This window comes from Phyllopteryx taeniolatus, chromosome 11 (genome assembly GCF_024500385.1).
Source record: "Phyllopteryx taeniolatus isolate TA_2022b chromosome 11, UOR_Ptae_1.2, whole genome shotgun sequence".
Taxonomy (NCBI): Eukaryota; Metazoa; Chordata; class Actinopteri; order Syngnathiformes; family Syngnathidae; genus Phyllopteryx; species Phyllopteryx taeniolatus.
Genome location: NC_084512.1, coordinates 905,493 through 930,120, shown reverse-complemented (window position 1 = coordinate 930,120; position 24,628 = coordinate 905,493). Strand labels below are relative to the sequence as shown.

General features: G+C 44.3%; 1 protein-coding gene across 7 annotated transcripts in view; it reads left to right on the top strand.

Moving 5' to 3' along the window:
* Positions 1-23,908, top strand: part of slc2a15a (solute carrier family 2 member 15a) — a 57,184-nt gene extending 33,276 nt beyond the window's left edge. For 3 of the 7 annotated variants that reach the window (XM_061790573.1, XM_061790574.1, XM_061790577.1), the window contains 2 exons: positions 13,727-13,854; positions 23,414-23,908. In XM_061790573.1, the coding sequence (XP_061646557.1) occupies positions 13,727-13,854; positions 23,414-23,668 (383 nt within the window). In that variant the 3' untranslated portion in view covers positions 23,669-23,908. Of the gene's footprint in view, positions 1-13,726; positions 13,855-14,564; positions 14,721-17,643; positions 17,693-23,413 lie in introns of those variants that run through there. The other 4 variants (XM_061790576.1, XM_061790575.1, XR_009790886.1 and 1 more) reach the window with 3 other exon arrangements.
* Positions 23,909-24,628: the final 720 nt, after the last annotated feature.

Genomic DNA, 24,628 nt, shown 5'->3' with positions numbered 1-24,628 from the left:
ATTTGGGACACGTTTGTCCGTAACTTCGTATTTACGTCAAATTCTGGTTGCCGCTGTTGTACAGAGGTTTTGCTGCATAGTTTTGCTTGGCATCAGCTGTCCCAAACTTGCATACTGTGATAAAAGCCAAGAAAATCTAATTTGTTTTGCCAAATTGTATGGACAGACATTTTATTTGGTTAAAGCAACCTTATTCATTAACTTTCACAGAAAAATTCTTTTTTTAACATTTATGGCATTAGTTTGTAAAATTGACCAATTTAAATACAAAATATATATGTTTGTATCTGCAAAATTTTACAAAAGCTCAGGGGGCCCCTGATACACCATTCCAATTTTTCTCCCCACTTTGACGCCCAGCACAGAAGAAGAACGGCCTATTTTAATGAGGAAAATGACAAAAATAGCAACGCACAGTGACTTGGATGAGTAACTTTCATGTGATTACTGGTCTGGAAAGACTTTGGAGTAACGTGCTAGATTGCTAGATTTGATGTTCATTGTATGTTGTTTGGGAGTTTTGCATGTTCTTGCCGTGCCTGCGTGGGTTTTCTCCGGGTACTCCGGTTTCCTCCCACATCCCAAAAACATGGATGGAAGGTTAATCGAAGACTCTAAATTGTCCGTAGGTGTGAATGTGAGTGAGAATGGTTGTTTGTTTATATGTGCCCTGTGACTGGCTGGCGATTGGTTTAGGGTGTAAATTTTCTGCCTCTCGCCCAGAGTCAGCTGGGATAGTAGTAGTAGAAGAGGGAAGCATCTAGTGCCTGCTCGTCGATCAGGCACGATGATTAAACACAGTTGATAACAGATTAGCTGCAGGTATGCAAGAATAAGTGGCCCTCCAGAAGCCGCCCAGCCCAGCCTGAAACAAGAAAGTAGTCGACAAGCAGTCTGTTCGTGCCTAAACACCCCAGTAACCACTCCTCAATGGATGCCTCCTAAAAATCCCTGCAAGGCGAGGGGTCTAGGATCAGCGACGGGAGATCCAGGAACACTCCTCAGGGCCATAACACACCCAATCCCCCAGATACTGGCAACCCCACCCCCAGGGCCAGACATCCAGTATCCTGAAAACCGTGAAGCAGGATGGTCGTTGATGAGCCGGGGGGGAGTTGTAGCCGGAGGGTTGAGGACACTGGAGGAAACTGGTTTGGGTAGGACAGAGGTGGGAGTAAGTCGCATATGTGCAAGTCACAAGCAAGTCTCAGGTCATAACCTTCAAATCTCAAGCAACCCCCAAGTCCATCCATCCATCCATTTTCTGAGCCGCTTCTCCTCACTAGGGTCGCGGGCGTGCTGGAGCCTATCCCAGCTGTCATCGGGCAGGAGGCGGGGTACACCCTGAACTGGTTGCCAGCCAATCGCAGGGCACATAGAAACAAACAACCATTCGCACTCACAGTCATGACTACGGGCAATTTAGAGTCTCCAATTAATGCATGTTTTTGGGATGTGGGAGGAAACCGGAGTGCCCGGAGAAAACCCACGCAGCCACGGGGAGAACATGCAAACTCCACACAGGCGGGGATGGGGATTGAACCCCGCACCTCAGAACTGTGAGGCTGACGCTCTAACCAGTCGTCCACCGTGCCGCATTCACAATCATATCATTTCTATTTTTAATCCTCCCAAACCAGTCTATGAAACTTAATGTTTGACCAGCTAGCTAAACTGTGAAATTAGCTTACCTGTCTTTGTGAGTTTTGTAGTGACGGATGAAGTTCAACGTCATTATTGTTGCGTATTTAATGTGCAACTTGCAAAACATGCAGGTTGCCATCCTCTTTTTGCAGACTTCATCGACAACATAATCCTTTAATCCAAAATGTATTGTCTTTGGAGCTCCTTCCATTGTTGTTCATGAAGGTGGCTTCGTCACACCGGCAAGTGTGCCACAATGCAGACTGTGTTGCCAGGTTGGCGTGAATAACCTCCCAAAACATTTCTTACTTAAAAAAGGCAAACTGTCTTAATTAAAATGCAGATTTGCAACTGTAAACGAGATGATTTGTCAAGTGATGTAGTTCAAGTCAAAGTCAAGTCTATTGGCTATCAAGTCAAAATAAAGTCAAATCTTTTTGAACCATTTGGCAAGCAAGTCACAAATTATAAAACTGGCAACTCGAGTCGACTGGAGTCAAGTCATTTGACTCGAATCCTCCCATCTCTGGAGTAGGGAAACATGGAAGGTGTGGTGGACATTCATAGAAGCGAGTAGGTTGAAACGGACAGAGTGAGGGTTGATGATCTTGGAGATTGTGAAGGACCCCACAAACTCTGTTTGCAAGGGAAGGTCCCAGGACGACAGCCACACCATCTGTCCAACCTAATACTTGGGGGCAAAAGATCAGTGATGGACATCCAGACGCTTTTTCCTTTCCGTCAACGGTTAAGGGCCACTCTGACGGGTTCCCGTACCGCCCAAATTCTGCAGAGATGATCCCTAATCGCAGGGGCAGCCACTTCCACCTCCTGCTCAGGGAACAAGGGAGGTTGGAAACCATAGCATGCCATGAAGGGTGACATACCTGTCGCAGAGCAGGTGAGGGAGTTATGGGCATATTCTACCCAGGGGAGAAAAGAGCTCCAAGAAAATGGATGGTGTGCGGCGACACAGCATAAAGCAGATTCAATATCCTGGTTGGCAAGTTCTGTTTGGCCGTTGGTCTGGGAATGGTTACCTGAATAGAGGGTGGGTGCTGGACCCACCGCCTTACAAAACTCTCTCCAGACTAGGGAGGAGAATTGTGGACCATGTTCTAACGTCATCTGTCAGCCTATCCACTGCAAACAGGAAGGGGCTCAGGGCTGATCCCTGATGTAGTCCCACCTCCACCTTAAATTCGTCTGTCACACCTAAAGTACACCTCACCACTGTTCTGCTGCCCTCGTACATGTCCTGTATTATTCTAACATACTTCTGTGCCACTCCAGACTTCTGCGTGCAGTACCACAGTTCCTCTCTGGGGACTTTGTCATAAGCTTTCTCTAGATCTACAAAGACACAATGTAGCTCCTTCTGACATTCTCTGTACTTTTCCATCAACATCCTAAAGGCAAATAATGCATCAGTGGTACTCTTTCTAGGCATGAAACCATACTGTTGCTCGCAAATACTCACTTCTGTCCTGAGTCTAGCCGCCACCACTCTTTCCCCTAACGTCATTCTGTGGCTCATCAACTTTATTCCTCTATAGTTCCCACAGCTCTGCACATCACACTTGTTCTTAAAAATGGGCACCAAGCAGACTTTCCCTCCATTCCTCAGGCATCTTCTCACATGCTAGAATTCTGTTGAACAACCTGGTCAAAAACTCCACAGCCACCTCTCCCAGATGCTTCCATACCTCCACAGGAATGTCATCAGGACCAACTGCCTTTCCATATTTCATCCTCTTTAGTGCCTATCTAACTTCCCCCTTACTAATCATTGCCACTTCCTGGTCCACCACACTTGCCTCATTCATCAGATCCTATCCAGCACACTACTGGCACCAGTCAACAAATGTCCATCGCTATCCTTAATCACCCTAACGTGCTGTACATCCTTCCCATCTCTATCCCTCTGTCTGGCCATTTTCTCCTACTTTTGTGTCCAACCTGGCATACATATGCCTCATTTGGCCTTTGCCACCTCTACCTTTGCCCTGCGTCACATCTCAATTTGTTCCTTTCTACACTCTTCGATCCTCTCAGTGTTCCACTTCTTCTTAGCTAACCTCTTTCCTTGTATGATTTCCTGTACGTTGAGGTTCCACCACCAAGTTTTCTTCTCCCCTTTCCTACCAGAAGATACACCAAGTACTTTCTTGCCTGTCTCTCTGATCACCTTGGCTGTAGTTGTCCAGTCTTCTGGAAGCTCCTCCTGTCCACCGAGAGCCTGTCTCACCTCTTCTCGAAAAGCTGCACTTTTTTTCTCAGCTTCCACCACATGGTTCTCTGCTCCACCTTTGTCTTCTTAATCTTCCTCAACAACACCAGTCATTTTACAAACCACCATCCTATGCTGTCTAGCCACATTCTCCCCGACCACTACCTTACAGTCGGTAACCTCCTTCCGATTACATTGTCTGCACAGGATGTAATCCACCTGTGTGCGTCTACCTCCGCTCTTGTAGGTCATCCTATGTCCCTGCCTTTTCTAGAAGAAAGTGTTCATTACAGCCATTTCCATGCTTTTTGCAAAGTCTACCACCATCTGTCCCTCCAAGTTCCCTTCCTGGATGCTGTACCTACCCATTACTTCTTCATAACCCCTGTTTCCTTCACCAACATGTCCTTTTTTTTTGTCCTGTTCAGCTGTTTCCCTTTTATGATGTACGGATTAGAGACAGTGGCACTGAAGAGACAACGGGAAGCAGAGCTGGAGGTGGCAGAAATGAAGATGTTGATGTTCGCTCTCGCAGTGACCAGGTTGGATAAAATTAGAAATGAGCTCATCAGAGGGACAGCCAAGGTTCGATGTTTTGGAGACAAAGTTAGAGAGAGCAGACTTCGATGGTTTGGACACGTCCAGAGGAGAAATAGTGAGTATATTGGTAGAAGGATGATGAGGATGGAGCTGCCAGGCAAGAGAGCTAGAGGAACACCAAAGAGAAGGTTGATGGATGTCGTGAGGGAAGACATGATGGCAGTTGGTGTTCGAGAGGAGGATGCAGGAGATAGGCTTACATGGAAAAGGATGACGCGCTGTGGTGAGCCGAAAGGAAAAGAAGAAGAAGGCTGCTTACCTTTTATGCAGGAACAGTTTTACTGTGTCACAGTGGAGTTTTTAAACTTCCACTGTGGTTTCTTAGTATTATAATTGAAATTTATTGAGAATCAGGGAGAAACAAAGACAATGAAACATTAAATATGAGTGTTGCATGGGGCTGTAAGGCTACATCCTGTGAGGGAAGGATAGGAAAAGTGCCAACACCATGACTAGCCACTCAATTTGGTGGAGGTCAGTCGAGTCCAGGAGATCACTTTCTGTAGTCATGGATTAAACGGCAGTAAAAAATGGTAAACCCCAGGAACCATTGGAGCTCCTTGCGGTTGCTAGATGTTGGCCAATAGACGACTGCCTCGTTCTTAATTGGGTCAGGCTTGAGTTGACCTTTGGCAAGGATGTAACCCAAGAAGCTCACAGAGGGGATGTGGAACTCACATTTATCCGGCATAGACCTTGTTCTCCAGGAGCCTCTGGATAACCATCCTCACGTGCTGATGGTGCTTCTCAAAAGAACTGTAAAAAACAAAAAACATCTCGGTAAATGAAAACGAAGCGGTTGAGCACGTCTCTGAAGAGATAATTCATAAGGTGCTAGAAAACTTCAGATGTGTTGGTGTGATCAAAGGGCATGACCAGATACTCAAAATGGCCAAGGGGAGTGTTAAAAGCTGTTTTCCACTCATCACCTTTGCGGATACGGATGCATCAGGTCTAATTTGGTGAAAATTTGAGCCTGACAGAAGGGCTCCAATGAGGGATCAATTAGAGGCAGCGGGTGCTTGTCATTAACAGTGATTTTGTTTTGACCCTAAAAGTCTATACAAGGGCAGAGTGTGGTTTACTTCTTTTCTACAAAGAAGAATCCCCCTCCTACGGTTGAGGAGGAGGAGGAGGGGCGGATTAGACGGGAAGCCAGAGACTGAAATGTAGATTTCCATGGCCTCTCTTTTGGGTCGAGAGAGTGTGCAATTTGCTGGTGGGTAGGGGGGCCCCCAGGAGAAGGTCTATGGCACAGTCGTAAGGGCGTTAGGGGGGCAAGGCAATTTTTGAGTTTTGATTTTCCCTCGTCTCTCAGCTTCAAAACAGTTTGCTTTTCTCCCATAAACAGCGCTCTGGTCTTCATGTTTGCTAAACAGCAAATGCAGTTTTAACAGGTGAAACCCAAAGCCAAAAACAAGCATTATCTAACGTTTAAGCAATCACTCTAAAAGGCAACACCTGAGCAACTAGAAACACCCATCAGTCACATGTTCCAATACTTTTGCTCACTTGAAAAATGGGTGGGTTCAAATAAAAGGTGCTCTGTCCTGAGTTGTTTAACACATCTGGATGTAAATCTTCTTTTCCTTTTGGCTTGTCCCATTGGGGGTCGCCACAGCGTCTCATCCTTTTCCATGTTCTCCTGCTCTTCACCTTCTCTTTGGTCTTTCCCTAGCCTGGAAGCTACATCCTCATCATCCTTCTACCAATATACTAACTATCTCTCCTCTGGATGTGTCCAAACTATTGAAGTCTGCTCTCTCTAACTTTGTCTCCAAAACAAAGTGGTTGGCCTCACCACTGTCTTATAAATTTTGCCCTTCATCTGAGCAGAGACTCTTCTGTCACATAGCACACCTGACACCTTCTACCACCCGTTCCAACCTGCTTGGACCCGTTTCTTCACGTCCTCACCAGGATAGGAAAAGCTAGAACAGGACAAGGACAGGAGAAGAAGCATGCAGGACAAGGGTTGTGAACCTGGCTGGTGGTGGGATTGTAAATTATAAAAGTCTATCGGACGAGAGTATGAGTGAGGGGATACACAAGCAATTTGCATATTCATGAATTATTTGTCGCAATAAGTGAGTGGCCCCACACCCAGTGAAAAGGTCCCAGGGGTGTGTGCCTGCGGACACATGCAAGTGAATTGAGACCGTTTTACATGCACTTAGACTGACAGAAGTGTCCTGTAATTGCTGTGCCCCCACCGCGGAGGTTGAGGACCCCACCCAATCAATCGAGGGGCGGGATCAGGCCCAGGGGTCCACCGGGAAGCACCCCGTTGGGACGGGACACATCCCAGACCGAGGGACCCAGGGCGGTTCGCCGGCCCCACCGAGGCGCCCCTACAAGTGGTCCCCCTGTGGGGGCCGCAGTGACCCAATGCCAGCCCATCAGCCATATAGCATGAACATAGGTGACTGGGATATTTTTGGTGCATTGCACGGATATATTAGATGGAGAGAAGCCTGTTTTATGCATAGTGTACTGAGTAAAGTGTGCTCTATGGAGCACTTTATATTGTATAAGCTGTTTTGCGTTTTTTGTCTTTCTAAATGTATTGTTACAAATCTGTATCCAGTAGTTACGGTCAGTGGGCATGGAAAGGGCTTCTTCCCATTTGGTGATTGATAAATGCATTGATTTAGTACATGAAATTAATTTATAAACTTTTTAAAGATTTATTTTACTTTGCGGGAGAAGTGTCAGTATTTGCTTGACAAACTCCGGCAGTTCGAGAGTGCTCTGGAGTGTTTGTATTCTTTTTTTTTTTTATTGCTGCTTTTAATTTATTGTATTGAAGAAAGTTTCCGCCTGTTATTTGGAATTCCTGGAATTCCTAAAAACATATTGTTAAATAGTTGTAGGTGGTCAATTCCATGTTGTTCCCATGTACTAAAATGAATGTATAAATGAATAATAATATACCCCATATTATTAATTTCGAAATCTGGATTATACCAGATTTGGGAGAGCATACTGGGAGCTAATTGAGACCCTGTAGATTCTAAACTTTGCCACCAAGCCGTTAAGGTGGATGCGATTATTCGGTTCATGAAGCATTTATGGCGTTTAAGACAGATAAGATAAATGGGAGTTTTGAGAGTTTGATGTTGTTGCAGTCTATCTGTTCCAATTCTAGCCAAGGATGATGCTCCTCATTGTGGTGCCACCATTTGATGAGTTATTGTAATTGGTTAGCTAAATAATAGTGTTTAAAGTTGGGAGCATTTAGACCTCCCTCCTGTTTAATTTTATGAAGAGTGGATAGACTAATTCTATTTTTCTTATTTTTTTGAAAAAATTATCACAGCAGAATCTAAGGTTTGAAACCATTTAAATGTGGTCTTAAATGGATTCATTGAAAATAAATAATTTATTTGAGGTAAGGTTTTCATTTTTATTGTAGCTATTCATCCCAGTAGTGATATAGGCAAGTTATTTCAGCGTTTTATATCAGATGAGATTTTTTCCAAAAGTGGTGTGTAATTTAGATTGGCTAGCTCTGTGAGTTTTGACGAAATATTAATACCTAAATACTTAATGTTTCCTATAGGAATAGGGTAATCTGGGTTTTGATCTGCAGGAGTTTGCTGTTATTGGGAGTATTGTTGATTTTGTCCAGTTGCTAGTCGTCTGATATTTGTGAAAATATTTTAATGAGGTGAGAGACTACCTGAAGAGAATGCTGGGTTCCTGTATGTAAAGAATATCATCAGCATATAGATTGATTTAGTGTTCTGTCATTAATGAGCAGATACAGTGGGTACGGAAAGTATTCAGACCCCCTTAAATGTTTCACTCTTTGTTATATTGCAACCATTTGCTAAAATAATTTAAGTTCATTTAATGTTGGATTTATCTTACCCAACATTATAAAAAATAGACACAAAAGGAATGAAGACGCTGGTTTCTTTTTCTCATGAGGAGGGCGTATGGGAGATTGTTCAGATTACAGCCTCTCAATACGCTCTAAACAATCTCTCCCGTCGCTCCTGTATTTATTTGAAATAGGGAGGTTTCTAAGTTTACAAGACATAACGTACTAAGCTACAAGACAGAACACACTAAGGGTAGGGTTTCAAGGTGAAAACATGGGACCAACACCTGCCACGTCCCGGCCACGTCCTTCTCTCTCTCTTCATCTTCTTGAAGGTGAGACATGTTCCTTTCTCAAAATGGTCCATAATACTAATGCAAGCTAAGCAAATAAATGATAACTTCTACAATATATTTAACAATTTCTTTCCTCAAAAATGTACACACAGCACCCCATATCAACAGACAAAAACGGAATTGTTGACATTTTTGCAGATTTATTAAAAAATAATTTCACACAGCCATAAATATTCAGACCCTTTGCTGTGACAGTCATATATTTAACTTGTGTGCTGTCCATTTCTTCTGATCATCCTTGAGATGATTCTACACCTTCATTGGAGTCTAGCTGTGTTTGATTATACTGATTGGACTTTATTCGGAAAGCCACACACCTGTCTATATAAGACCTTACAGCGCACAGTGTATTTCAGAGCAAATGAAAATCATGAGATCAAAGGGACTGCCTGAGGAGCTCAGAGACAGAATTGTGGCAAGGCACCGATCTGGCCATGGTTACAAAAAAAGATTCTGCAGCACTTAAGGTTCCCAAGAGCCCAGTGGCCCCCATAATCCTTAAATGGAAGACGTTTGGGATGACCAGAACCCTTCCTAGAGCTGGCTGTTCGGCCAAACTGAGCAATCGGGGGAGAAGAGCTTTGGTGAGAGAGGTAAAGAAGAACCCAGAGATCGCTGTGGCTGAGCTCCAGAGATGCAGTCGGGAGATGGGAGAAAGTTCTAGAAAGTCAATCATCACTGCAGCCCTCCACCAGTCGGGGCTTTGTGGCAGAGTGGCCCGACGGAAGCCTCTCCTCAGTGCAAGACACATGAAAGCCCGCATGGAGTTTGCTAAAAAAAAAACACCTGAAAGACTCTCAGATGGTGAGAAATAAGATTATCTGGTCTGATGAGACCAAGATGGAACTTTTTGGCCTTAATTCTAAGCGGTATGAAGCCAACAGTGTGAAGCGGCTGGGATGAGAATCAGCACCTCCAAATCTGAGACCATGGTCCTCAGTCGGAAAAGGGTGACGTCTCGGGATCCTCCCGGAAGAGCTGGATGAAGTGGATGGGGAGAGGGAAGTCTGGGCATCCCTGCTAAAGCTACTGTCTCCGCGACCCGACCTCGGATAAGCGGTAGAAAATGGATGGATGGATGGAAGTTTAACAAGTGTGAAAAGAGCATCATCTTTATTTGGAGCGTATACATTGACGATTGTGTAACGCTTGTTAAATATTGTAGCGTGTATAATTATAGATCAGCCTTCTGGATCTGTGACTGTACTAATTATTGTAAAAAGTAGTCTTTTATGGACTAGTATCGAGACTCCTCTTTGTCTACAGTTATAAAAGAAATTAGAGTCAATGAGGCCTTTTTCTTCTGACTCAGTAAGGTGCGTTTCTTGTAATAGGAGGAGGTCTTTAGTGGTATAATCCATAATCTTCATTCTCTTTGCCTGCGATTGAATGCCATTGACATTCCATGACACAAAAGTTAAGTGTGACATATAATGGGTGCGTGTACCATAATTTAAAATACATTTCATACTATTCATTCGTTGTTGTTTTTTTTAAAATAGTTTTTGGGAGATTTTTTGGTATTCTGTTGTTAAATGTTATTTAGAGAGGGTGATGGAGATGTTATATTTAAGTACAGCAAAACCAGGGTACATAGGAGGGTAATGAAAAAACACTGAACATAAAAAACAAACAGTGATAATATGGTGTGTAGTGGTTGTTTGTAGTGCGCAAGAAGAATTTGAGCATATTTAGTGTGTGTGGAAACAAGCAGAGCAGGAAAGCAGATAGATAGGAGTGAGGATTCATGCTGGTGGCATGTGTGATTGCGTTTTTTTCTTTTTTTTTGTCTCAGCAAAAGTGGAAAGAATTACACATTCATTCATCACAACAACAGATCAAAAGAAGTATTTATCCAGAAGAGCCAGGGCGTGACTTTGGCATCACGAAACAGTTGGCCGTCGACATAGAGTTTATTGACAACTCGCCACGCTCGTTTGCCTTTGTTGCGATGATTCTTCATCAATGGGTACAAGATTTTACGCCTCTTGTTGATTTCCTTGGGGAAGTGATCGTTCTTTCCAAACGAAGTCCTTTTGAGCTCCCAACCTTTTGATTTTACAAAAATGTTTTGCTGAAAGTGTTCAAACTTTGCAATGATGGGACGTGGTCGGTTTCCTGGGCGAGGGCCTCCCATTCGGTGAACATGGTGAAAAGTAATCTTGTCGACTGTATCTTGCTGTATCTTGAGCAGTAGCCCGGGAGCCTCATACTGCAAAGTATCTTAAACTTTTTAATCTGCACCTCGAGGTCGCGCATGCGTCTTGATTGAATGGTTCCTTCATGAGTTTATATTCCAGTCTAAGAGTTTGTAGTTCTGATGACGTTGACATGTTTGATTGGAGCACAGTGTTATCTTAACTTAGCTCTTTCTGAGTTCGGCGATCTCCTGGCAAAGCAATTCAAGTGTAATTGACAATTTCTTGTCGATTGAGAGGAGGACACTCGTCTGTATCTTTGTTGAATCAAGTAAATCCTCACTTGAAGTGGAAGAATCATTTTTTTCCTCTTCAGCGGCACCTCAATGTGATGGCTCGGATCCTCCATGACAGACGAGTTGGTGTTGACATAACTGCGCGGATGGAAAGTGGCTCTCTACAAGTTACAGCTGCTAGTGAAGCTGGCGAAGGAAAAGAGAAAAGAACGAAGCACCCATCCGCCATTGAAAAAGGAAAAAGACTTGTGAAAAGATAAATTTTATATTATAATAGCTGCTTTTTCATATCTATGCAAGGGGCGCCGCCATGTTTTTCGTCTTCGGAAATCACGCAATCTCTCGCATTGTCACAGCATGCTTCACCAACATGTCCATTACAATCTGCACCAATCACAACTCTCTCTCTGTCTGGGATGCTCAGAACGATTTTGTCTAGCTCCTTGTAGAATTTCTCTTTCACCTCTAGGTCACATGCTACCTGTGGGGCATAGCCACTAATCAAATTATACATTTCAAGTTTCAGCCTCATCACTTGATCTGATACTCTTTTCACTTCCAAGACATTCTTAGCAAACTTTTCCTTTAAAATAACACCTACTCCAGTTCTCTTCCCATCTAGACCATGATAAAATAATTTGAGACCTGCCCCTAAACTTCTAGCCTTACTGCCTTTCCATCTTCTCTCCTGGACACATAATATATCACCCTTTCTTCTAATCATCATGTCAACCAACTCCCGAGAGTTTCCTGTCAGTCTCAACATTCAAAGTCCGTTCAGTTCTAGGCTCTGTGCTTTCCTCTTCTCTTTCTGCCTAAGAACCCGCTTTACACCTCTCCTTCATCTTTGACCCACAGTAGCTGAATTTCCACCGACAACCTACAAGTTAACGGCGCCGGTGGCGGACGTTGTTAACCCAGGCCACGACTGATCCGGTAGGAAATTCTTTGGATGAACGCTCATACTTGTTTGGCAATGTTTTAAGCCAGACGCCCTTCCTGACGTAACACTCTGCAATTATTCTGACTTTTCGGATTTCAATTCTAATTGACAAAAAACAGGAAAGGTTTAGTATGATTTGATGTCAGACAGTGAGGGAAAACAAAGTGTATGTCTTTCTGTATAGTGTATGTATACATCAGGTTTCAACTTTATGTAACCACAGCGCTTTGCGTTCCAACATGTTACCATAGGCTGAATAACATAAAACTACATGTCATTCGGGAATTTAAATGATGACACAGATGTTCTGTAAATTATGGCATCCAGCGGAGATGCTTTTTCGGGGTGTAGGCATAGCTAGCTAACTGCACGCAGTTGTGGTAGAAATGGGCCAAGTATCCATCCATCCATTTTCTGAGCCGCTTCTCCTCACTAGGGTCGCGGGCGTGCTGGAGCCTATCCCAGCTGTCATCGGGCAGGAGGCGGGGTACACCCTGAACTGGTTGCCAGCCAATCGCAGGGCACATAGGAACAAACAACCATTCGCACTCACAGTCATGCCTACGGGGAATTTAGAGTCTCCAATTCATGCATGTTTTTGGGATGTGGGAGGAAACCGGAGTACCCGGAGAAAACCCACGCAGGCACGGGGAGAACATGCAAACTCCACACAGGCGGGGCCGGGGATTGAACCCTGGTCCTCAGAACTGTGAGGCTGACGCTCTAACCAGTCGTCCACCGTGCCGCCATGGGCCAAGTAATTATAACTAATAATTCGCAATTGCGCCTAATAGCCAGTGATGTGAACAAAGGCGCTCATTTCTTATATAGTCGGGGACGGCTGACTCATGCTGGATGTCAAAGTGCATCATCGGGAGCTGTTTTAGCCATGCCCCAAAAAATCTGTAAAATTGAAATGCTGAAAAACAGTCTGACATTATATCTCCTCAATACAGAACTAAATTGTTTCTGGAATTCACTTTACAGGATATATAATATTTTTTTCATGCATTTCAATGACATTCGTAAGTCTCAGGAAAACTACATGTTCCAGTATTTCCACACAATCCTCAGTTCTCAGTGAATCATGCCTCATTTTTGTATCCGCGTTTTTTCTCAGTTTACATGCAGTGGGTGTGTCAGAAGTCTGGTCGGGAGAATATGCATAGTGAAAAATTTGGAAAGGACTTGCATGCGAACGGGAGAATATGGCCCTGACAGCTCAATTTACGGCAGAGATCCAGGGACACATGTCATGCTCAAATGTATAGAATGTTGCACACATTAATATCCTCCAAACGTGGTATAATGTGTACTGTACACCAAACCCCCAAGGACGTATAGGCTGCAGATTTGAAAGCCTGCAAATATTAAAGACTCTGTATGTTGTGGGGATGTCTTGGCTGTACAGTACGTCTCTGCAATGTAGCAAGGACATCAAGGATAATGCCTCTGTATTGGTACCCCCTTTTAAGAGGTGGGACTAGAGTGTGTGTTCAACGACAGCTTTCCAGGTAAGGTCTATTCCTGTGTTCCGGAGAGAGAGTCCACTGAGAAGTCCAAGTCAGATTATTCATCTTTTTTATTTGATTTGTTAATTTCAAACATTAAACATATTGTACATTTTGCCAATATTATTTTTGTATTAAGGATGAAATATGTGATTGCCAGTGCATGTGTTTCTTTCTTGTAGCTGGCATTCCCTTCTTGGTTACAGCAGAGCTGTTTAAACAGTCACACCGCCCAGCCGCCTACATTGTGGGAGGATCTCTCAACTGGCTTTCCAACTTTACTGTAGGCTTTGTCTTCCCCTTCTTACAGGTGAAAACACTTGAAATAACAATAGAAAATCCACATAAACATAAATATTGCAAACACTCCTTTAAGTCTCGGCACCCTTTGCACAATGGTCATTGCACTGGACTATTGCTATATTAGTCATTCAAAGGCGGCACGGTGGAAGACTGGTTAGAGCGTCAGCCTCACAGTTCTGAGGACCCGGGTTCAATCCCTGGCCCCGCCTGTGTGGAGTTTGCATGTTCTCCCCGTGCCTGCGTGGGTTTTCTCCGGGCACTCCGGTTTCCTCCCACATCCCAAAAACATGCATGAATTGGAGACTCTAAATTGCCCGTAGGCATGACTGTGAGTGCGAATGGTTGTTTGTTCCTATGTGCCCTGCGATTGGCTGGCAACCAGTTCAGGGTGTACCCCGCCTCCTGCCCGATGACAGCTGGGATAGGCTCCAGCACGCACGCGACCCTAGTGAGGAGAAGCGGCTCGGAAAATGGATGGCTGGATGGATAAAAAAAATAAATAAATAAATTGTACCGGCATTACTAGATAACTAGCAACCCTTTATTCCTTCACTAATAACACTGGGGAACAATTTGAAAAAAAAAATTCGTGAGATATTTATGCTGATTAAAACTAAAATTAATTCCAAAATCGCAGTCGGGTTTTTTTCTAGCACGTCAAGTTTTTTCTCCACAGCTTAGTCTCCAAATGAGCAAAATTCCACTGATTATCTGCAGTAAGAATCTCCAGCTGATTACGATTGGACTCATCTACAGCTACGTGGCAACTTGTTTGTGCAGTCACAATTGAGACTGTGAGAGGTGTGTGCAGCTCCCAATAGGTCAGTACTATCGATATCTGCAAACAGAAAGCTAGCATAGTAGGAATTAAGAGGATTTGTGCCATATCCTTTGTAAAAAAAAATAATAGTGTTAAATCAACATCGCAGTCATGCCTGTTTCTTTCATATTTCATTGTATGTCAATATTTGAAAAGTTTTATCAAAGAAGCACATATCTGTTCAGTACAGTATTTTTCATATTTTTTTAAAGAAAACGGGGATCTATAGTTCAAAAACTTCACGCGACAGATAAAAACTGAGATCAGTTTTGGATTCTGCACCCAAAAATTTGTTAAAAACAGCTGTCAGACCTAACTCAACAAAAATTGTGTTCCCCAGTGTAATAAGACCCCAAGAGCTTCAAACTGGATGAGAGCTTTTTAACCACATCGACAAAACTCAACCCCAAAGATAAGAAAACCCACCACGAGTGGTGTCACACTATACCTGAATAAAATATAGCGGTACAAACAATACAAAAAAAAAATCTAAAACATCAGTAAAAGCAGTCTAATGAAAACTGACGAAACAGGTTTAAATACCTTTATAGTTATTTATATACAGTGATCCCTCGTTTTTCGCAGTTAATGGGGACCAGAACCCCCCCCCCCCCCCCGAAAGGTCAAACACTGCGAAGTAGGATTTGCCCCCCCAGGAATATTCATGTATGTGTATGTGGGTACCAGAATGTTTAAAATATGTAAACAGTATTTATACATGACATATTTGAGACAAAGATTACAACAGTACACATATTTACTTAAATCTTTAATTATAAAACCTTATACAGTAATTAACATTTATTATACAGTAATTAACATTCATCCACATTGCCTTCTGAGAGAGGCGAAGAGGCTTGTGTTGGTGGCGGAGGAGAGGCTCTCACTTGACTCGTAGAGCCTTTAGGTTCACTCGGAGACTCTTCTGCTGGAGGTGCTGACGGTGTAGCTGGGGTTTTTACCTTGGAGAAAAACATGGTGATGGACATTTGTTGTCTTTGTTTTTTGTTTTGCTTCAAAATTCCCCTGTACAAGGACATAACTGTCAACACGATTGGTAAACTCGACAGCTTGAACCATATTGTCGTCAATGTCTTGTGCAAATCGTTGCATTGCCCTTGCCATGTTGCACAATTGTTGCAGGTTCTCCACGGTAAGGCCACGCTTTTCAGTTTCTTCTTCGTCTTCCTCTTTGTTTTCTTCCTCACTTGCAGACTTTGTCATTTGAAGGAGGTCTTCATCTGTCAGTGGGTCTGAGTGGCAATCGATAAGGGCGCTGATATCTTCTTCCGTCATCTCGACAAATCCTTCATCCCTTATGATGCGAGCCAGCCTCACCGCCTTCTCCACCGCTGAATGATGAACTTCGTCATGAGTGAAGCCTGGATAGTCGTGCACCACGTTTGGCCATAATTTCTTCCAGCTAGAATTTATGGTCTCACTTTTCATGTCCTTTAATGCTTGCTGGATATTAGACAAACATGAGGCAATATTGTAACTACGCCAGTATGCTTTCAAGGTGAATTCTTCATTGTCGTTGTCAACTGCCGAGATGAAGCCCTCCATCGTGGAGCGAGTGTAGAGTGCCTTAAAGGCACGAATGACACCAAGATCAATCAGCTGAATTAGAGATGTGGTATTCGGGGGCAGAAACTCTATCTGCACCCTGTCATATTGCAGATCTGTTGCATGGCCTCCTGCACAGTCCATCAGGAGAAGGACCTTAAAGGGGAGCCCCTTTTCAGCCAGATACAGCTTCACCTGGGGAATGAAGCAATGGAGCAACCATTCGAGGGTCAGCGCTTTCGTTATCCAGGCCTTGGAGTTATGCATCCATTACATGGGCAGCAGAGCCTTATTCTTGTTTTTTAATGCCCGTGGATATTTGGCTTTATAAATAAGGCCTGGCCTAAGCATAAAACCTGCAGCATTGCCACACATGATGACAGTCACACGGTTCTTGTGGGGCTTGAAGCCTGGCCTCTTCACTTCGTCCTTGAAGAGGAATGTGCGCGAAGGCATCCTCTTCCAAAAAAGGCCTGTCTCATCCATGTTCAAAACTTGCTCAGGGAGGTAGCCTCCCACACTGATGAGGTTAGGAAACTCTTCCTCCACGTAACGACAAGAAGCATCTTTGTCAGCAGAGGAAGCCTCACCATACAGAGGCACGCTTCTGAGGCCATATCTTTTTTTAAATGTTTTGAACCAGCCCTTGCTGGCTGAAAAGCGTCATCCTAGAGGAGGCGAAACACTCCTGGCAGCGCTAGTACTGGCTTGAGGTTTGTCAGCACCTTCTTCAGGCTCTACATTGTCGTCATCGGGCAAGATTTGCTCGTAGAGAGCTTTGGCTTTTGTCCTGATAATATTAGTATCCAAACTCTGTCTTTTCCCTGCAATCAGCAATCCACAATGCCAATGCAGCTTCCATTTTCACAATTCTCTTATTACCCGGAGTTACCACACATTTCGCTTCCTTATTGAAGGTTATTGAAGGAGTTTTGCGGGTGTTTGCTTCCTCTTTCTTGATGTACCGCACTGTAGATTCGTTCACACCATAATGGCATGCCACAGAATGGCATGCCACAGATACATAACTTCTGCACTCTTTGATCATATCTAGAATTTTCACTTTTTTGCTGATGGTCATCATCTTCTTCCTCTTGGGCTTTCGCAGGGACACAGTGCTTTGGCGGCATTGTAAGGGCTTAACTAATAAAAAAAAGTTATCGCTTAAACAAAAAACGCAAACACAACACTAAGTATGCGAGACAGTCAACAGCGTCAACAGATGCTCAGCCAATCCGCTCATGGAATAAATCCACTCGTGCTCTCATTGGTCGATGTCGCGCCGGGAACCAATCACGTGCCTTGTATGAGTGCCCGTGGCATGTACAGTACAAAACAGGCATGTATGACTGCAGGAATGTCCACCAGAGCTGTTGCCCATGAATTGAGTGTCCATTTATCTCCCATAAGCCGTCTCCAGAGGCGTTTCAGACCGGCCTCACAACTGCAGACCACGTGTAACCACACCAGCCCAGGACCTCCACATCCAGCATGTTCACCTCCAAAATCGTCTGAGACCAGCCACCCGGACAGATGCTGCAGCAATCGGTTTGCATAACCAAATAATTTATGAACAAACTGTCAGAAACCGTCTCAGGGAAGCTCATCTGCATCCTCGTCTTCCTCATCCGGGTCTCGACCTGACTGCAGTTTGTCGTCGTAACCGACTTGATTGGGCGAATGCTCACATTCGATGGCGTCTGGCACGTTGGAGAGGTGTTCTCTTCACGGATGACTCAAGGTTTTCACTGTTCAGGGCAGATGGCAGGCAGCGTGTGTGGTGTCGTGTGGGTAAGCGGTTTGCTGATGTCAGCGTTGTGGATCGAGTGGACCATGGTGGCGGTGGGGTTATGGTATTACAAAATTACGTGTATTTGTATTTGTATTTTTCCGGTACAGTACAAAGGCGTACCAAGTTCCCCTATTAGGTAAGCGAAAGGAAGTGTAGCTGCCTCACGCTTCAGCCACTATTCTTCTTCTTCTTTTCCTTTCGGCTTGTCCCGTTAGGGGTCGCCACAGCGCGTCATCCTTTTCCATGTAAGCCTATCTCCTGCATCCTCCTCTCGAACACCAACTGCCATCATGTCTTCCCTCACGACATCCATCAACCTTCTCTTTGGTCTTCCTCTCGCTCTCTTGCCTGGCAGCTCCATCCTCATCATCCTTCTACCAATATACTCACTATTTCTTCTGTGGACGTGTCCAAACCATCGAAGTCTGCTCTCTCAAACTTTGTCTCCAAAACATCGAACCTTGGCTGTCCCTCTGATGAGCTCATTTCTAATTTTATTCAACCTGGTCACTACGAGAGCGAACCTCAACATCTTCATTTCCGCCACCTCCAACTCTGCTTCCTGTTGTCTCTTCAGTGCCACTGTCTCTAATCCGTACATCATGGCTGGCCTCACCACTGTTTTATGAACTTTGCCCTTCAGCCTAGAGACTCTTCTGTCACATAACACACCTGACACCTTCCTCAACCCGTTCCAACCTGCTTGGACCCGTTTCTTCACTTCCTGACCACACTCACCATTGCTCTGACGGTTGACCCCAAGTATTTAAAGTCCTCCACCCTTGCTATCTCTTCTCCCTGTAGCATCACTCTTCCTCCACCACCCTTCTCATTCATGCACATATATTTTGTCTTACTTCGGCTAATCTTCATTCCTCTTCTTTCCACTGCATGCCTCCATCTTTCTAACTGTTCCTCCACCTGCTCCCTGCTTTCACTGCAGATCACAATGTCATCTACAAACATCATGGCCCACAAGGATTCAAAGTCTAACCTCATCTGTCCTATCCATCACCACTGCAAACAGGAAGGGGCTCAAGGCTGATCCATGATGCAGTCCCACCTCCACCTTAAACTCCACTGTGACACATAGAGCACACAACACCACTGTTCTGCTGCCCTCATACATGTCAAGTATTATTCTCACATACTTCTCTATCACTCCAGACTTCCGCATGCAGTACCACAGTTCCTCTCTGGGTACTCTGTCATACACTTTCTCGAGATTCACAAAGACACAATGTAACTCCTTCTGACCTTCTCTGTACTTTTCCATCAACATCCTCAAGGCAAATAATGCATCTGTAGTACTCTTTCTAGGCATGAAACCCTACTGTTGCTCGGAAATACTCACTTATGTCCTGAGTCTAGCCTCCACTACTCTTTCCCATAACTTCATTGTGTGGCTCATCAACTTTATTCCTCAATAGTTCCCACAGCTCTGCACATCACCTTTGTTCTTAAAAATGGGCACCAGTACACCTTTCCTCCATTCCTCAGGCATCTTCTCACGCACTCGAATTCTATTGAGCAAGCTGGTCAAAACCTCCACAGCCACCTCTCCTAGATGCTTCCATACCTCCACAGGAATGCCATCAAGACGAATTGCCTTTCCATTTTTCATCCTCTTTAATGCCTTTCTAACTTCCCCCTTACTAATCATTGCCACTTCCTGGTCCACCACACTTGCCTCTTCTACTCTCCCTTCTCTCTCATTTTCCTCATTCATCAACTCCTCGAAGTATTCTTTCCATCTAGCGAGCACACTGCTGGCACCAGTCAACATATTTCCATCACTATCCTTAATCACCCAAACCTGCTACACATCCTTCCCATCTCTATCCCTCTGTCTGGCCAACCTGTATAGATCTTCTCCTTTAGTGTCCAACCTTCCATACATCATCATATGCCTCTTGTTTGGCCTTTGCCACCTCTACCTTTGCCCTGTGTCGCATCTCAATGTATTCCTTTCGCCTCTCCTCGGTCCTCTCAATGTCCCACTTCTTCTTAGCTAACCTTTTTCCTTGTATGATTTCCTGTACTGTGAGGTTCCACCACGGAGTCTCCTTCTCTCCTTTCCTGCCAGAAGATACACCAAGTACTCTTCTGCCTGCCTCTCTGATCACCTTGGCTGCAGTGGTCCAGTCTTCTGGAAGCTCCTCCCGTCCACCGAGAGCCTGTCTCACCTCTTCCCGATAAGCTGCACAACACTCGTCCTGTCTCAGCTTCCACCACATGGTGTTGTCTTCCTGATCTTCCTCCCCACCACCAGAGTCATCTTACACACCACCATCCTATGCTGTCTAGCCACACTCTCCCCTACCACTACCTTATAGTTGGTAACCTCCTTCAGATTACATGATCTGCACAAGATGTAATCCACCTGCGTGCTTCTACCTCCACTCTTGTATGTCATCCTATGTTCGTGCCTCTTCTGGAAAAAAAGTGTTCACTACAGCCATTTCCATCCTTTTTGCAAAGTCTACCACCATCTGTCCCTCCAAGTTCCTTTACTGGATGCCGTAATTACCCATCACTTCTTCATCACCCCTATTACCTTCACCAACATGTCCATTACAATCTGCACTAATTACGACTCTCTCTCTGTCTGGGACGCTCAGAACTACTTCGTCTAGCTCCTTCTAGAATTTCTCTTTCACCTCGAGGTCACATCCTACCTGTGGGGCATAGCCACTAATCACATTACACATAACACCTTCAGAGTTTAAGCCTCATCACTCAATCTGATACTCTTTTCACCTCCAAGACATTCTTGGCCAACTCTTCTTTTAAAATAACCCCGACTCCATTTCTCTTCCCATCTACATCATGGTAAAATAATTTAAACCCTGCCCCTTAACTTCTAGTCTTACTGCCTTTCCGCCTGGTCTCCTGGACACACAATATATCAACCTTTCTCCTAATCATCATGTCAACCAACTCCCGAGATTTTCCTGTCATAGTCCCAACATTCAAAGGCCCCACATTCAGTTCTCGGCTCTGTGCTTTCCTCTTCTCTTTCTGCCGAAAAACCCGCTTTCCACCTCTTCTTATTTGACTTCGACCCACAGTAGCTGAATTTCCAATTTCCATTCCTCCCCATCACGCCCTTCCAGGTCTCACTGTCATTTCGCACATGAGCATTGAAGTCCCCCAGCAGAAAGAGGGGAACCCCAGTTGGAGCACTCTCCAGCACCCTCTCAAAAAGGGTGGATATTCTGAGCTGCTGTTACACACTAACGTCACTCAGCACCTGCCCCTCCCAAATGAGGGTGCGGAGGGAGGCTCCTCACTTGTTCACCGGGGTGAACCTCAAAGTACAGGCAACGAGTCAGGTGGCAAGTAGTATGCCCACAACTGTTCGGCGCCTCTCACCGGGGTAACTCCAAATAGAAGCGAGTCCAACCATTCTCAAGAAGAAGGTTGGCCCGACTATTTCTAACCAGAACCACTCTACTTAGCACAACGGGTAAGGCTCTTTCGCTGCTAGAGAGGTGATATTCAACATCCCTAAAGCCACCTTCTGTAGCCAAGGGAGCGCACCACAAAGGCCTTTGACCATCACCGAGCTACCACTGGAAGTTATCGGCAATGTATACAAAGCTGTTGAATGTTTTCTGAATGTGGAGCTAACAAAGTTGATGTCTGGAGTGGATAGGGGGATACCAATCATCCTCTCGGCCGTCCTAACTGTGTCACAGTCAGATTTTGTCCTTCTTTGTAGCACCACCAAACCAAGCTGTGGTTGTTAAACACAGGACTGATTCAATGACTGCTGTCTGGAAGTACCTCAACAGCTCATTTGGCAGGCTGTACTTTCTCAGCAGCTGCAGGAAGTACATCCTCTGCTGGGCAATTGTGAGGATGGAGTTGACTTCAGGTCTTGAGGGGTTGTCATTCCCAGGAACCTGAAGGTCTCAAAGGTTGACACAGGACCGTTTGAAGTATCAGGGACAGTTGTGGCAAGTGATTTTGTCCTAATGTCTGCAATCACCTCAGAGAGAGTTCAACGACATATTGTGCTGGCTGCATCACAGCACCAGCCACTCAACTTCCTGTTGATATGCACACTCATCTGTATCGTCAATGAGACTGATGACTCTGGTGTTGTCTGCAAACTTCAGAAGCTTGACAGCTGGATGCGTTGAGTTCCAGTTGTTCATGTAGAAAGAGAAGAGCAGTGGAGTAGAGGGCCTAGGCGCTGATGGTGTGTGTGGAGGAGTCTGTTTCCTCCAGCCTCACCTGCTGTGCCCTGCCTGTCAGGAAGCAGATATGCTGAGCTGGAGAAGAGGAGTTCAGGGATGATGGTGTTGAATGCAGGATTGAAGTCCACAATCAGGATCCTAGAATACGTCAATGCATAATCAAGGTGTTTCAGCATGAAGTGCAACCCCATGTTTACTGCAGGGTCAGAGGTGTGATGGCAGCTGTTCATACAGATAAAGTAGCAGGGAGAGTGAATGGGAGCCATCAACACACTTCTTCATCAAGGGTACTACGGTGGTCAGTGGTTAACGCGTTCTTGTCACATTTGAGAGACTAGAATTCCATAAGAGGCTGGAATTAAGAAACTTAACGAAAGATTGTTGTTTATCTACCAATGTGCAACTGGCTTTGGAGCAGGCAGCTATTAATCAGTGCTGCTGGTTGACTCCAACATGCCTGTGTCCACTCCAAACACACTGAAACACACATGCAGTCCCGCATGCACACACACACGTGCACACACACACGTGCACACACACACACACACACTCACTCACTCACAAACAGGAAGGGTGACGGAGGTCAGTCTACAGAGACAGCAGACCTGACAATTTGTTCCATCCATCCATCCATCCATTTTCTGAGCCGCTTATCTTCACAAGGGTCGCGGGAGTGCTGGAGCCAATCCCTGCTATCATCGGGCAGGAGGCGGGGTACACCCTGAACTGGTTGCCAGCCAATCGCAGGGCACATACAAACAAACAACCATTCGCACTCACATTCACACCTACGGGCAATTTTAGAGTCTACAATCAACCTACCATGCATGTTTTTGGAATGTGGGACGAAACCGGAGTGCCCGGAGAAAACCCACGCAGGCACGGGGAGAACATGCAAACTCCACAGAGGCGGGGCCGGGGATTGAACCCCAGTCCTCAGAACTATGAGGCAGACGTTCTAACCAGTCGACCACCGTGCCGCCAATTTGTTCCAGACAAGTAAATTTAATATTTTTTTGTCATGACAATGACAGTTTTGACTACCCTGAATTGACCTTATTTTACCAAACCACTTACATCACATCACTGAGCCTATCACAGCATTACTTTGCAACCGCATGTTTTGTTGTTTGTAACTAGTGTGTGCCCTCACACTCAGTTTTCTGTTTCATCCAACTATTAGATGTCAGCTGGGTCTTACTGCTACTTGATCTTCGCCAGCATTTGTCTGTCAGTGGCCGTCTATGTCTACACGGTCATACCAGAGACCAAAAACAAGACATTCATGGAGATAAGCCGGTTGTTCTCCAAGAAGGAGCCCGTTCCAGAGACCCAGTGCCTTCTACTGGTGGATCAGCTGAAGCTGAAGAAGATTAATGGCTATGGAGGCCTAGAACATCATTCACTTGAGTTCGAGAGTTCTTCCCCTGTACCTTAACAAAGGTTTAAAGTGCAAAATATAAAAAGAAAAAGAAAATATGTTGGCAGCAAACATACTTAGCTTTTAAAACTGACTGTACTGTATGCATAGAATTGAACCTATGAATTATTTACTGAAATAGACATCAGGTTTTGTGACATTGGATGTGTGCAATAAAAATGCAGAAACCCAAATTAATCCCTTTAATAAATATTGTATATGACACATTGTAACATAAACTAGTTATGTGGGATCCCAGTATTGTGTGTGTGTTATTTGATATCTTTTTATGCAGTTATAGTGTGTAGCTTAATATGATCTTATTTGTTAAAATAAGAATACATCATGTCATTGATAGTATATTAAAATATATGGATTTGTCTTCAAGCTGTGGACAAAAGTAAGCTAAAATTGTTTTAACAGTGCTACTCATTTTGCGTCCAACGTGCCGCCAAGAATGTTATTATTGTTTTTAATTCTACGACTTAATTACCAAAAAAAACCAAAAACTTTTTGTCATATACAATATATTAAAACTGTCTGTCTGACCTGGAAGTTGAATATTATTAAAAGGATCTTTTTAGAAATGATCCCTTTGTGGCTCAATGTTATGCCTGAAATTTATTTTTTCTTATTATTTTAAAACTTGTCCAACAGGAACAGCCTATCAGAAACTGTAGAGACAGAAAATATGACCGAAGAGATGTCTATCATTTGCCGTGCACACACATACCATTTTTATGTAATCCTACTATCTAAAAAGAAATACATAAACTAAACAATGTAATCTGATTGTTTTTACTAATGATGGTAGATCAGGTGACATGAAGGATAAAGTTCACTGAGAAATACCAGAAATAGGCATGGGTAGTACACTGATGGTCATTTTCTCTAGCGCTTTGGTAACAATTTCGTATTTACTATATGTCAACGCTGGACCACAGAAAATCTCAGCCAGCCCAACTATTTTCGGTTGTC